The following is a 15,342-nucleotide window of genomic DNA, read 5'->3' as shown; positions in this document are numbered from 1 at the left end:
GTGGGTGGAGATAGAAGCCAGGCTGCCTGGGTTTCTATGCCAGCTTTGCCACTCACATAATCTTGGATGAGTTACTCCACCTTCCTGTGCCTACATCCTGTATCTGTGAAACGGGTGATAATACATCTACCTTGCAGGATTGTTGTATGAAATGAGTGAATAGATCGTAGGTTTGTTACAGCAAGCTGATGGTCAGGAAACAAAGATAATAGCTAGGCTTTTGGCTGATTAGGTGGTGGTGCCATTTACTGAGATTTGGGACAAAGGATGAAGAGAGGGTTTGAGATTTGAGCATGAATTCACTTCAAATCTGTTGCATTAAACTGTCTCGAGCTATCTTGAGCTGCTTAACATGGTTCTACCACGGAGCTACACTTTTAGCCCCTGAGCTGTTAATTACTACTACTATCTGCTTCTATCAAGTCATTGCTAGGTTCTGAACTGAGTGTTGCATATTAAATTATTCTCTTTACCCATCACAAACGTCTTGTAAAGTAAGACCATCGTTATTAGCAGAGAGGTAAGATGCCCACTGCCATACAGTTTAGTGATGAAAAGGGCTTGAATGAGATTTTGACTCCAGAGCCCTTTTTGTTTGTTTGTTTTGGTTTGGATTTTCCTATTCTAGTGCTGAGGATTGAAGCCAGGGCCCCATACATACCCAGCTAAGCCCTCTACTAATACAGGAAATGATACCAGAGATGAAATATGAAAATATTATATCTCACAATATGTTGGCTGTCTGATACACTGAGCTTGTGTTCTCTAAAAATCGAAGAATAAATTCTAGGAGCAACAGATGTTAAGAGCAGGAAAATATTTATTTATTTATTTATTTATTTATTTATTTATTTATTTATTTAGGTACCAGGGATCAAACTTGGGTCCTTGTGCTTGCAAGGCAGGCGGCAGAACCGCTAAGCCTAATCCCCAGCCACAGGAAGATATTTCTTGATAGGATAGCTCCTGGGAGATAGGAGGGGTCTTGAATGGGTAGCTGGGGACCCCACTGTATAGGAGAGTTTTATGGAGTTAAACTCATGTGGGTACAACATGGGCCAAAGCTATGATCAACCAATAAGGTTACAAGTATAGTCACTTAGGTAACAGTGATCCAATTGGGAAACAACTCACCTAACAAGCGTGGATGGAAAGAACAAAGACTTCTTCTAGGAAATGGTGGGTCCAGAGGTCCTGGTCACCCACTGAGGTGACTGATGTCTATGTGAACTTTATTAGACCCAGTGTTATCCTTTGAGGAAGTACATAAGCCTGGTCATCTTGTCTTTTTTTTTTTTTTTTTTTTTTGGTACCGGGGATTGAACTCGGGTCCTTGTGCTTTCGAGGCAGGTGGTGGAACCACTGAGCTAAATCCCCAGGCCATCATCTTGTCTTTATCTTGAGGCTTGATCTCCAGCAGATGTGTCTCTGGCCGCAGTGGCACCGTGGCGGTGATGTGTTTTACCTTTGACCTGACTCTCTCAAGGCTTAACTCTATCTGAGTGCCTGCAATATTTTTATCTGACTTAGCTGTGTATAATACTACCACTTAGCTACATCCCCAGTCCAGAGCTGTTTTCTTTTCTGATTTCCACTTAAGTGGAGAAGTCCAGTAAGCAGTGTGTGTGGGTGCTGCATTCAGAGAGAGCTGGGTGGTGGTTTGGCTTTGGCACTCATCAGCAAAAGGTGCTAGCAGAAGCCGTGAAAACAGGAGGGAGAGCCCCAAGAGAGGATGTGAGCTCTGAGAGAAGACAGCAGGCAGCATCCTGAAGAACACTCACCACATTCATAATGGACAGAAGAGAAATCCTCCAAGGAGCCTGAAGAGGAATAACTGAAAAGGTAGAAGGATAAGTGAAGGAGTAGGAGGGATCAGAGATGATGCGGTGGCTCCAAGAGTCAGAGATGCAGAAAGAGCAAGGAGGAGAGGGCCGAAATGTGTGAAATGTGTTTAACCACCCAAGAAGACAGCTGGCAACCTTGGAGAGGAGGGTTGCCATGGTGGGCATGCCATCCTGACTGTGACAACAAAATGCCATAGACTTCCACACAACAGAAACTGACGTCTCACAGTCCCGGAGGCAGGAGTCTGCCGCCAGCCCCTGACTGTCTCTGCACATGGCACAGCTTCAAGGGGCTCTCAGTTCTCTTACATGGACCCTTATCCCATCTTGAGGGCTCTCCCCTCAAGACCTAATCATGTCCCTAAGGTGCACCTCCTGCAACTAGTATTATAGACAGCTGGGTTAGGTAAAAACATTACAGCAGTCAGATAGGCCTAGGTCCTCGAGAGAATCAGGACAAAGGTGAAACATACCACAGCTGTGGCCAGAGACACATCTCAGCCACCTGACTGCTGGGATTTGTGGGCCACCATGCCTGGCTGTTTGTTTGTTTTTTTAAGATGGAAAATTCAAGCATTCTTTGCATTGTCTCACTCTGTTCCTTTATTTTAAGATCAGATTCTTAGGGCCGGGGATATAGCTCAGTGGTGCGGCACCTGCCTCCCAAGCGCAACATCCCAAGTTCAGTCCCCCGTACCAAAAAAAAAAAAAAAAGGCTACATCCAACATCTTTTAGGGCCAGGGGTTTAGCTCAGTGGTTCTGGCACCTGCCTCAAAAGCTCAAGGTCCCGAGTTCAATCTCCAGTACTGAAAAAAAAAAAAAAATCAGGTTCTTGCTCTTTACTTTCTCTAAACTAGTTGATGGACTTACAGTTACAGTATCCTTAAGGAATTTTGGGTGTGCTGGCTCTGGATGGAAAGAAGTGTAAATTAACCTAGGGAACCCTATTTGAGACAGGGTCTTGCTATATAGTTCAGGCTGGCCTTGAATTTACTATGTAGTCCAGGCTGGCCTCGAACTCTCCTGAGTGCTGGGACTACAGGTATGTGCCACCACGCCTGGCCCAAGTTCCAGTTTTCTTTTTTCTTTCTTTCATTTTTTCCTTTTTTGGTACAGGTGATCGAACTCAGGACCTTGAGCTTGCAAGGCAGGTGTGGTGCCACTGAGCTAACTCCCCAGCCCCAGCTTTCTTAAAAGTACAATTTGTTGTTGTTGATGTTGTTGTTGTTGTTGTTGTTGTTGTTGTTTTGAGACAGGGTCTTGCTATGTAGCCCAGGCTGGCCTCAAATTTCCTGTAATCCTTCTGCCTCAGCCTCCTGAGTGCTGGGATTACAGGCCTGGCCCACCATACCTGGTTGGAAAGCACAATTTTTTAAATTATGATTTTTATTTTCACCTACCTTTATCTCTTCTGTCCTGCCTCAAAATGGTGACACTAAGAATATAGGGAATCACTGGATGTGGTGGGTGGAGACCAAGGCTCCCGGTTGGCTTCCTGGGCCTGGCGAAGCTGGGCAGAGAGATGTGCAGGAGGTGCTGGACTGGGGGACGAGCATTCAGTGCCTGGAGGGAGCTGCATAAATGGCGTCAGGTGGGAAGCAAGTGTCAGGTGGGCAGATGACGCTGAGAAGCCAGTCAGATCCTGGCCCTGCTGTGGTGTTTGAACCTTGGAGCAGGGAGGAGACACTGAGAGACTGACATTTAGAAAGATGGCAGAGGCCAGGCTGCAGGCCAGGAAGCAGCCTGAAGGCCTGCAGCAGCAGTGGTTTCCTTTCTGTACTAGTTCACAGTGCCTGGGCATGCAGCTCAGATCTGAGCGCTCACCTAGCGTGCACAGGGCCCTGGTTCCACCTCTATTATAGGCCTGCAGTGCTTAGCCCTACTACAAAACAGCACAGGCAGCTGTGCTGATACCTACTCCCCCAGTTTGGAGGCCGGCTTCTGTGCCCTCAAATGGCCTTTCTTTTGAGTAAGCCCATCCCTGAGGTGTCTTTCTGTACCCGAATTTCCTCACCTTCTAAGGACACTAATCAGATTGGATGACAGCTCACTGCAATGGTCGAATTTAACATACTCACCTCTTCAAAAGCCCCACCTCCAAATATAGCTACATTCTGAGATCCTGGGGCTCCAACATAGGAACTGGGAGATATGGAAGAGACGACTCGGCCCCTGGAGTTTTCAGTTAGTTATGTAACAAGGACTTAGAGGCTGGGCCTGCAGGTAGATGCCGAGTGGGTACATGCATACATGCAAGCAGGACAAAGCCTGGCATCTCTGGGTTTTTAGTTGGTCTTTTTCTTTTTTTTTTGAGACAGGGTCTTGCTAGTTCAGGGTGGCCTTGAACTCACTATATATCCCAGGCTGGCCCTGAACTCACAGTGATCCTCCTGTCTCAGCCTCCCAAGTGCTGAGATTACAGGTACTCGCCACCATACCCGGCTCTGCCTTCATTTCATGTCTCCCTTATTATTTTAAAAGTTGTGGACAAGGGCCGGGGATTTAGCTCAGTGGTGCCACCGCCTGCCTCGAAAGCGCAAGGTCCCAAGTTCGATCCCCGGTACCACAAAACAAAACAAACAAAAAAATCAAAAAAAGTTGTGGACAAATCCTTGGTCAGGTCTGCAAGTTGGCATGCTAATCTCTCAGAGAGTACCTATCTTATAAAGTTTATTAGCTGCTAGGCTTGGCAGCACACACCTATAATCCCAGCACCCTGGGAAGCAGAGGCAGGAGGATGGCAAATTCAAACCCAGCCTGGGCAATTTAGCAACTTGTCAAGACTTGTCTCAAAATAACAAAACAAGTCAGGGATTTAGCTCAGTGGCACTGTGCCTGCCTCACAAGTGCAAGGTCCTGTGTTTGATTCCCGGCACCAAAAATAAATAAAATAAAACAAAGAGCTCGGGATGTACCTCAGTGCAAAGGCCTTGGGTTCAATCCCCAGTATTGTTAAAAAACAAAACAAGGGCCGCGGCTTTAACTCAGTGGTTCCAGCGCCTGCCTCGCAAGTGCAAGGTCCTAAATTCGATCCCTGGTACCAAAAACAAAAACAAAAACAAAAAACAAAAAACAAAACAAGGCTTACCTATCCTAAATTTATTTGGCCTATCTCATCCCCCTGCAAGATTGAGGAGATCAGGATAGGAGTGACTACAGCAGTTTTCAGGATTTGCAGGGACACCCAAAGGCCAGCTTTCAAAAGATCTGGTTCCAGACCTCCTGGAGCAATGCTAGAAGTCTCCAAGTCATTGTCCTGCACCTGGAGCCACCTCAGGTTGCAGGGAAAGCACAGTCTTGCCACCCCACGATGAGGCTGCCCTCCAAGGGGAGCAATTACCCTGTGATGCCAGCGTGGCTGCCTCCCAGAGCAGAGCCTCCTCTCACAATGGAAACACAGTTGTCTCCTCCATCGATGATGGCACTCACAGAACCAGTCCCCAGGTAATGATCAACCAGACCACAGCTTGCCCAGGATTAGCTCCCTGCTGGCTGTGCAACCCCCAACCCTGCTTTGTTTCCCGTTTCTATAAAACCCCAAAGTTTCTGTCAGCCCCTGAAAAACTGATTTGGAAGGCTCTGAGCTTCCCAGTGTGACACTTTTTTTTGGTACTGGGAATGGAACTTGGGACCTTGTGCTTGCAAGGCAAGTGCTGGAACCACTGAGCTAAATCCCCGGCCCAAGCTTCCTAGTATGACCAAGCTCATTAGAGCTTCTTTCTTATCCTTCACTCCTGCTGTCTCCTTGAGAGACCACCGCTTGGTGAGACTAAACTTCCCAGGCAGGCATGCTGGTGCATGTCTGAAATTCCTGCACTCCAGGAGGCTGAGGCAGAAAGATGGTGAGTTGCAGCCCAGCCTGAAATTCAGGCAATTCAGCAAGACCCTATCTCCAAAGACCCTACCTACAACGTGCGTGTGGGAATAGAGATGTAGGTTAGCGCAAAGGCCCTGGCTTCAACCCCCATTAGTTGCAGGGAGGGGATTAAGTTTCTCATACCATTATTAGGGGACAACTCATACAGGCCATCAAAATTACCTGTAGGCCAGGTGTCAAAAAACTCTAGGGAACCAAGATAGATCATGTAAAGGCACAGATTTCCAATGATGAATGTCATTATATTGTATACCTAAAATGTACTGATAAAATTAATTTTTAAAAAACAAGCTCTAGGGATGTAGTTCATGGGTTTTATCCCCAGTAGCCCCCCCCCCCAAACAAAAGACAAAACAACAAAATACACAAAACAACATTGGGAGGCTGAGGCCGAAGGATTGCAAAGTTCAAGTTCCACCTAGACAATTTGGACCTTGTGTCAGAATAAAAGGTTTAAAAAGAGGCTGGGGAGATGGCTCAGTGTTGGCGCACCCCTGGGTTTATGTGTGTTTATATATCTGTAACCATCTTGGGGGGGGGGGGCAGGGTCTTGCTATGTAGCCCAGGCTGGCTTTCCTGCCTCAGTCAGTGTCGTGTGCCCCCCCGTGGTGGGATTGTAGACATGCACCACACCTGACTTCTGCTTCCCTTCTTTTTTTTTTTTGGGTACTGGGGATTGAACTCTGGTCCTTGCACGCTTACGCAGCAGGAGGCAAAACCACTGAGCTAAATCTCTGGCCCTGCTTCCCTTCTTAAAAAGAGTTTGCAACAAAGTTTTCCTTTTTGATTTCCCCTCACTCTCCAACCCATTCTGTTCTGGCTTCCACACCAGGACATTGGTTTTAGTATATTTAAATCAAAACAATGATGAACATTGTTCCACAGAGCGATGGCTACTGTGGATGTCCATTTTGCTAGGCTAGATCCTTAGCATCCTCCTTCAGGTCCTAAGTCATTTGTCATTTGCACAGGTGGCCTCTGTTACTCTGACACCAACATGCTTTTCCCACCTCATCATCATAGTAGTCAATACAGGAATTTAAAACATGTTAGGCCTGTTATAACAATGTGGAGTGTCCTGGATTATATCAATTCATTTAATCTTCACAATAACACTGTGTGTAGGGGATACAATCATAAAGTCCATTTTACAGATAAGGAATCAAAGGCACAGTGATTTGGAACTGGGATTGCAGACCTGGGTAATGTGACTTTAGAGTTTGTACCCTTTGCTGTGCTGTTATAGTTTTTTTCCCCCCTTGGCAGTGCTCAGATCAAACCTAAGGCCTTGCACATGCTAGGTAAATGGTCTAACTACAGAGCTACATTTCCAGACCCTACTATCTCTACTGCAAGGAATGACTGAAATATACAGTGAATGTTTCAATTTTTAAAAAAGATACACTGCCATGAACCCCCTTACTATACTTCCCCTCACTTTGAACACAGTCATCCTATGGCTCTTGCCACTTTCTTAAGCAGTTCTGGAAGTCCTCTTTCGTGTCTTTACCAGGTGTGATGAAAAATATAGTGAATGCTGCGGAGAGTGCCATCCAACAGACAAGCAGGCTCCTAAAACAATTACAGTGCGTCCTCATCCACCTTATTCACCTGATCTGGCACTGTGTGACTTCTGGCTTTTCCCGAAATTCAAAATGAACATGAAAGGTAAACACCATCGGGACATCAAGGCAGCCACAGCAGAACAACTAGGCACACTTAGGAATGAGGGCTTTCAGAATTTCTCCAGAAAATGGCATAAACCACGGGCTAAGTGTTTGAAGTAAAAGGGAGTACTCTGATCGGGATTCATGGTGATACATTTTAAAATGTCTTTTCCTGTGATCCATTTTAAAAATTTAAACATTCACCTTTTTCTTCTTTTATTTATTTTTTTGGTACTGGGGATCAAACTCAGGACCTTGTGCTTGCAAGGCAGATAGCGGAACCACTGAGCTAAATCTCCAGCCCCCTTCTTTTTTTAAAGACAGAGTTTCCTTATGAGGTCCAAGCTGGCCTTGAACTCATGGTGATCCCCTTGCCTCAGCCTCCCCAATGGTGGGATTACAGGGGTGTGTCACCAAGCCTGGGTTGTACTGATTTTTTTTTTGGTATTGGCGATTGAACTCAGGACCTTGTACTTTCCAGGCAGGCGCAGTGCCACTGAGCTAAATCCGTGGCTGTACTCACATTTTTGTGGCTTTTATTTTTTAATTGAGTTTATCAGTACATTTAGGTGTACCTTATGATTACATTCATCATTGAGAATTTGTACCTGCACATGATACATCTTTTGTTTTTTTACATGATATATCTTGATTCTTATTTTTTCTCATTCCCCTGCCCTCCCTTCAACCCCTCCCTCTCCTATGTATGTAAGCTGTTTCCACTTTTTTCCTCCTTACTTTCAAGTATTTTTTGCCCTTCTTTCCTTTCCCCTGTCCCCCACCCCCTCCAGTTCCCCTTCCCCTTTGACCATTTTTTTCCTATTTCACAATATCTATTATACATTTTGGTCCTCATTTACACTGTTTCTCACACCAGAGGAATGATTTGGTATTTACACATGTGTGTCCTATTTATTTCACTTATGAGTATGGCCTCAAGGTGCATCCATTTAGCTATAAATGTCTCGTTTATTTTTCTTTATGGCTGAGTAATACTCCATTTTATTTTTAAAAAAATCTTTATCCACTCGCCAGTTGAGGGGCTTTTGGGCTGTTTCCAAAATTTAGCTATTACAAACTGTACTGCTATAAACATGGGTGCGCATATGTCGATGTGGTATGATGTTTTTAATTCTTTCGGGAACATACCCAGCAGGGGAATACCAGGGTCAGCTGGAACCTCTAATCCTAGTTTTTTTAGCAATCTCTACACTGATTTCCACAGTGGTTGCACCAGTTTGCGGCTTTATTTCTTTAGCGATTGTCTCCGTCGCTAAAACGAAAGATCCAGGGAGCAAGGGCCCCGTCTCAAAGTTCTGAGTTTAGCTTCAAGCACAGTACTCAGTACATGCTAAGTACTCGGATATTTGTGGAAGAAAAAAAAGAACAATTTTTGAAAACCTCCAGCCTGGGAGGCCTTAGGACCGAAGCCCCACACCCCACGTGGGCTTGTCCCTTGATTTCCCACCCCGGGATCCATGGGCTATGGACAAAGCCAGGCAGAGGGACCAGGAAAATGGAGTCGGCACAAGGAATCAGCGGGCTGACCCCATTTCCGCCCCGGGAAAACGCCCCGTAGGCACCACGTGAAGGTCTTTTCCCCACTTCCGGGCAGTGTCGCGCTCCAAGGCTCAGGTGCCTGTGGAAAAAGCCCAGGAAGACCCGGCGCCCCAGCAACCAGCCCAGAGGCGCGGCCCGGGACAGGGGCGGAGTCCGGGCCAGACCTGGAGGCCCCGCCCCCCGCGCTGCCGAAGGGGGGCAGCCCGCGCCTCCCGGGCCTGGGCGTGTCCCCGCGGCAGCACGGCATGCTGGGAAGGCGCCCGTGCGGCGGCCATTTTGTCTCGTCGGCTCCTCTGTGGTGAAGGCTCTTCGGCCTGAGAGAGGGCCGAAGGGGTTGGCGACTGTGTCGCCGGGGTTTTCGTTGGCGGGTGTCAGGGCTGGTGGGAACAGCCGCCCGAAGTCAGCACCATGATTTCGGCCGCTCAATTGTTAGATGAATTAATGGGCCGGGACCGAAACCTAGCTCCGGATGAGAAGCGCAGCAACGTGCGGTGGGACCACGAGAGCGTAAGTCCCGCGGGCCTTGGGCCTGAGCCCGGGAGCCCGGGCGCCCGAGGTGGGGGGGGGGGTCGGGCGGAACAGCGCGGCCTGGGCCGGGCCGGACTGGGCTGGGCTGGGGCTCACCAGGTCGAACGTGTGACCGGGTGGCCCCGGAGGGAGGGTCGCGCCTGCGCCCGGGGTGCGGGCGGTTTGTCGTTCCACGATGGAGGAAGCTCAGGAGAGCCCTCGGTAAGGTTGAAATGCACCTCGACGAGGCGGGAAAGGAGCGATGGGTGCCTTTGATTGCATCTAGCGGCTCCGCGTTTTCACCTCGTGAACGAGGGAGAAGGGCACATTCTTCCGTTATTTGGCTTGGGCTCATCGGAGACAGATTTCTAAACAGGAGTAGTGGTTTAAAAAGCGTGATAGCTTAGCAGTGATCCAATTTCGACGCTTCTTGGGAAAAGTAGAAATGCAACGGGGGTAGTAACTCGGTGGGGTTTACTGTGATGATGTCCAAATATTTCTTGGCAGATCCAATAAGTCCCTCAGGTAGGCAGTTATCAGGGCTTTTTCTTACACATAAAACTCCTTCGATCCTCTTACTCCTATGTATGAGACAGGGTGAATGTAACTCGGATTCGTAGGGAAGACTTGAGGGGTTCGCCCCACGTCTCTTACAAGCAGTCGGCGAAACTAAACCTCATCTTTGTAGTCCTGTTCACTTTCCACCATTCTATGACCCTGGCTACCTGCAGCTATTGTCATTCAAGTATTTTGATATCGTTTAGAGCATGCATTGTAAAGTTTATTTTGAATCTTAACCTGAAGAATAGATACAGAACTTAGTTACTTTGCGTTTGTAATTAAACGTGATTTTAAGCCAATTGTTAAATTGTGAGGCTACTAGTAGCTCAGCTGATAGGCTTTTTAAAAATGGGAGTTGCTTACTCTTTTTTCTTTTCTTTTTTTTTTTTGAGGCAGGGTCTCCCTTTGTAGTTCAGGCTGGCCCTGAACTCACTATGTAGCCCAGGCTGGCCTCGAACTCACAGCGATCCTCCTGCCTCAGCCTCCCGAGTGCTGGGATTACAGGCATCGGCCACCACACCCAGCTACTCTTTTTAAACATAGGCTTTGGATAGGGGAAAATTTCTCCTTTGCAGTGCTGGAAAACAAGTTGGTGCTATCAACTTGTTGGTGAGTCCATTATCTTAAAAAAATAAGTGTTGCCGGGGGATTTAGCTCAGTGCTTCTGCCGCCTGCCTTGCGAGCGCAAGGTCCTGAGTTCCATCCCCGGTACCAAAAAAAAGAAAAGTGTTAGGTTGAAGTTGTGTGGCCCCTGATTTCAAAGTCTTCTTTTGGTAGGATTTATTGTTTTGTTTTGTTTTGTTTTTGGTACCGGGGATCAAACTCGGGACCTTGTGCTTTCGAGGCAGGCGCCGGAACCACTGAGCTAAATCCCCAGCCCGGTAGGATTTATTATGTGGGGTATTTGATAACTCATTCACGCATTTGTCATTGATTTCCAGGTGTGAACCTTTTAAGAGAGTTGCACAGTGGGTTATTTTATTTTTAGGGGGGAATAGTCTCCCCCACATCTGTCACTGTATAGGTCTAAAAGTAACTTTGTTGTTTATCTTGCTGGTTTCGTTTCTAGGCTTTGCAACAGTGAAATAACTTTTATCAAACTATTTATTTTTTGGAGACAGGGTCTCCCTATATAGTTCAAGCTGTCCTTGAATTTACTATGTAGCCCAAGCTGACCTCAAACTCGTGGCAATCCTCCTGCATCAGCCTTGAGAGTGCTGGGATTGCAGGTTTATGCCTGGCCCAACTTTTTTTTTTATTTAACCACTTTAATCTAGCCTTTGCAAGATAGAAGAGCATTCAGCTGATGTGCAAATAGGATACTTGTCAAAGAAGTAGTTTTTTAATTTAGTGGTTCTTTAACTGGACCAGTGTTCTGTCTTCATGCCACCAATTTCGAACATGTGAAGAAACTCAAGTGGTGGTTTATTGATACATTGCAGTATATGTGATGTATTTATGACTTTGCAAATGGTGAGGTTCCAAGAAGAGTAATTTAAATTTCATGTCATCTCAGTACTAATCTGATCCCTTTCAGTTTTTTGTTGTGTTTTTTGAGACAGGGTCTTGCTACGTAGTTCATGCTGGCCTTAAACTCACTGCATAGCCCTGGTTGGCTTGAAACTCGAAGCAATCCTGACTCATCCTCCCAAGTGCTGGGATTACAAGCCTGGCCACCTTGTCAGGACAGGGCCTTTCAGTTTTAATGTTTTTAGTGATTTTAATTTCTAGTGTTTGTCACCAAAATATCTCATAGCTTTAATGGCAGATTGCATTTTATTGTAGATTCCCAGATTTCAAATCAGTTACTGATGTTTCAGATTCCTGTCTGCAGGTAGAAGGGTGGTTTGGGAGTGTGGTGGAGGAACAAAGCAGGTGGCCTTTATAAATACTGTAGTGGAATCACTGTCGGTATAATAAAGCTAGGGAAACACTTGCTACTATTTCCAGGTCATTTGCATGTTCTCATGCTGTTGACTGTTGGCATTAATTCTGGAGGGATGGACAAACCCAGCCAGTGTTGTGAAGGATTCACCATCATTGTAGCCTAATGTTTCAAAATATTTTTGCATTCCTGTTCTATCTGGAAATTTTTCTCTGCTACACTTAACAACAGATGGGTGGTGCTTCAGATGGTGGAATCCTTTTGTTTTGATTCCTTTGAAGTGGGGTTGAGTAAATACCAAAAGAAGGAAGCAACTGGGTATTATTAAAATTTCAGTTTCCATAGCACCTATAGATACTTAATAGTCACAGTGGGAACTTTACTGTTAAAAGTGGCCCCTGCATAGTTTTATTTGACCTGTGTAATTTGTATTAAATGTAGATTTCTGTACTTCAGGCCCCAGAGTCTGATTCTAAAGTTTAGGGGGAGGATTGTGCATAATTAATTGGTATTAGTTGGGTGGTAATAGTTCTAAAACTATTCTTTTTACACCCTTCACAATGATGTGTGAACACGTGGGGTTCTTTGCAGTTCAGTATTTGTTTGTTTTGAAGTTACTTTTGGGGGGGTACCAGGGATCGAACTCGAGTTCTTCTGCTTGCGAGGCAGGCGGTGGAAGCACTGAGCTAAATCCCCAGCCCCTGTTTGTTTTGAGTCAAGGTCTCATTCTATAGCTCAGGCTGGCCTCAAACTCACGACTATCCTCCTGTCTCAGCCTCCCGAGTGCTGGGACTACAGGTGTGTGCCACCACACCTAGCAGCAGCTCTGTTTTAAGTGAAGGATGCATCTGTGCTGCAAATCATTAACCTTATCTACCATGAAGATTGAATTCTAGAAAATCTTGGGGTTAGTGCAAAGTTTCTGTCAGCTAAAGTCAAACCAGCTTTAATACTATTTCAAGGTTGACACACTTTACCTTCTTTGGCTGTATTTTGCATTTGTTTGAGCTTATTGTTATTTTGGCCTTAAACAGTTCTCAGCTGCTTTTGGTTGGTGTTTTAAATGAACAGTAAGGAGAAAAGCCTTTTCGTAGTTAGGGTTCACATGGGATGATTTCAGTGCCACAGAAAGCATTAGAAGCCATATTAGTAGAGGACAGAATTGCAAAGTCTAGTCTGGAGCTTTTAGTAGCTTTAATATAACAGGAATTTTGTAGCTCACATTGAGGTTTTTACATTCTGAATTTCAACCTGAAAGGAACTTGTTGACTAAACTAATTCTAATAATAATCTGAAATCCCCGGCCCTAATTTTTTGAGACTTATTTTAAGTCACTAAATTGCTCAGATTGGGCTCAAAACATGCAATTTCCCTGCCTCAGCCTCCCAGAGTGCCTGGATTACAGACCTACACCACCACATCCGGCTACTAAATAATTTTAATTTAGAGTCGCCAAAATGTTCTTTCAGAAATATGGTATTGGGCCAGGGATTTAGCTCAGTGGTTTCGCCGCCTGCTGTGCAAGCTCAAGGACCCGAGTTCGATCCCTGGTACCACCATCCCCCTCCAAAAAACCCCCCAGAAATATGATATTTGCTGGGTGTGGTGGCACAGGCCTGTAATCCCAGTACTTGGGAGTCAGGCAGGAGGATCACCGTGAGTTGGAGGCCAGCCTGAACTACATAGTGAGACTGTCTCAAAAAACCAAAAATAAGTAAATACAGTATTTTCTGCCTTAGTCTATGATACATGGTAAGTGTTGGCTTCTCTGAGTTACCAGCAGTTCCTCTGTTATATAATTGCCGTTCACTCTTTTTAAAAGCATACATAATTAGTGACTAGTATAATGAACTCACCATGTACTCCAAGCAATTCAACAGTGCCTACACATGGCTAAATTATTTCTTCTGTGTCCCTTAGCCCCTCCATTATTGAAGCAATTTTGTCATTTCAACCTCTTCAGTAAAAACATTATATGCTTCTAAAATATGAGGGAGGACTTTATAAAACATAACCATGATATTATTACAGTGAAAATACTAAGATATTTCCTAAGTATTTGTTTGGCTGCTTTAGAAAATGTGTGTGTGGAGTAAATATACTTTCATAGTACAGTGTAAGTACCACAGTAGGGATAGGGGTGTAGTCAGTGGTGCATTGTGAAATAATAATAGTGGTAGTAGTGCTAGTAGCAAAATAGTAACAACTACCACAGTGAGGAAAAGTATATAAGGTGGTACAGAGAGCCCACTGAATAGGAGCACCTAACCCAGACTGGGTCAGTACATATTCACAAGGAGCATCTCTAATAAAGTGGCCCTTATGTACTGGAAACTAAAGGATTGGGAAGAATTAGCCCAAAAGACAGCAAGAAAGGGCTGAAAATGAGCAGTGAATTTGGGAAATTGTAGATGTTACAGCTGGATCTCTTGTTTTTGTTGGGTGGAGGAGAGTAAAGAGATAGGCAGGAATCTGATTTTGAGCACTTTAAAAAAATAAGAATAAGCCTTGTTAAAAGTTTGGACTTCATTCCAGAACAGTTGAAGGAAGGATTCTAAGAGGCAGAGAGGTGCTTACTGTGTGGCTGCTGTGGAAAACCGATATTTTACCAAAAAGTTTGTGTAGGTGATAAATAGACAAGAGTGATGCAAAGGCATATGTAATGAAGATGTGAAAATAAATGACTACGAAGCATGATCATGGTATAGCTGAAACAAAATTATGCTTTCAGGGGCTGAACATAAATTGTTTTATTAAAAGTGTTCTCTTTGGGGTGTCTTTAAAAAAAACATTTTCAGCTTTTAGCCAAAAGGAAAACATTTGCTTCTAGAGAGAATCGACACCCTACCCCTCTACATCTTACTAGGGATAAAACCTAAGGTCTCATACATCTACCGCTGAGCTGCAGCCCCTATCCTTTTAAAATACTTTGGTTTTTGTGATTTGTTTTGTTTTTTGAGACAGGGTCTCACTGTGTAGTTCAGGCTGGTTTTGAAATTACTATGTAGCCCAGGCTGGCCTTGAACTTTGGGTGATCTTTCTGCCTCAGCCTTCCAAGTGATGGAATTACAGGTGTGCACCACCTTGCCTGGCTTCCTTTTTTTTTTTTTTTTTTTTTTTGGTACTGGGGATTGAACTCGGGACCTTGAACTTTTGAGGCAGGGAGCAGAACCACTGAGCTAATTCCCCGGCCCTGGCTTGTTCTGTTTTTGAGACAGGGTCTCTGTGTTACTCAGGTTGGCCTTGAACTCACGATCTTCCTACTTCAGCCTTTTCAGATTGCAGATGTATGTAACCACGCTTAGCTTTCTTTTCTTTTTTTCATTAGTAAAATTTCTTGGTATTTTTGGTTGGTTATTTATTCAGGGGATTGAACCCAGGCTTTTGTGCATCCTAGGGAAGTGCTCTACCACTGAGGTACATCTGGCAGCCCCGTGTGA

The 15,342-nt window shown here is 45.2% G+C and overlaps 1 protein-coding gene across 1 annotated transcript in view; it reads left to right on the top strand.

The window, feature by feature from the left end:
• The first annotated feature begins 8,992 nt into the window (after positions 1-8,992).
• Luc7l3 (LUC7 like 3 pre-mRNA splicing factor) overlaps positions 8,993-15,342 on the top strand; it is a 39,448-nt gene continuing 33,098 nt past the window's right edge. Inside the window, 1 exon segment of the mRNA XM_087202545.1 lies at positions 8,993-9,456. Within this exon segment, the coding sequence (XP_087058671.1) occupies positions 9,358-9,456 (99 nt within the window). The 5' untranslated portion in view covers positions 8,993-9,357.

This window comes from Heterocephalus glaber, unplaced genomic scaffold (assembly GCF_053883595.1).
Source record: "Heterocephalus glaber isolate CG9 unplaced genomic scaffold, H.glaber_assembly_v1.0 deba00001773, whole genome shotgun sequence".
Taxonomy (NCBI): Eukaryota; Metazoa; Chordata; class Mammalia; order Rodentia; family Bathyergidae; genus Heterocephalus; species Heterocephalus glaber.
Note: the sequence above shows the minus strand (reverse complement) of the source record. Positions and strands in the feature narration are given on the sequence as shown.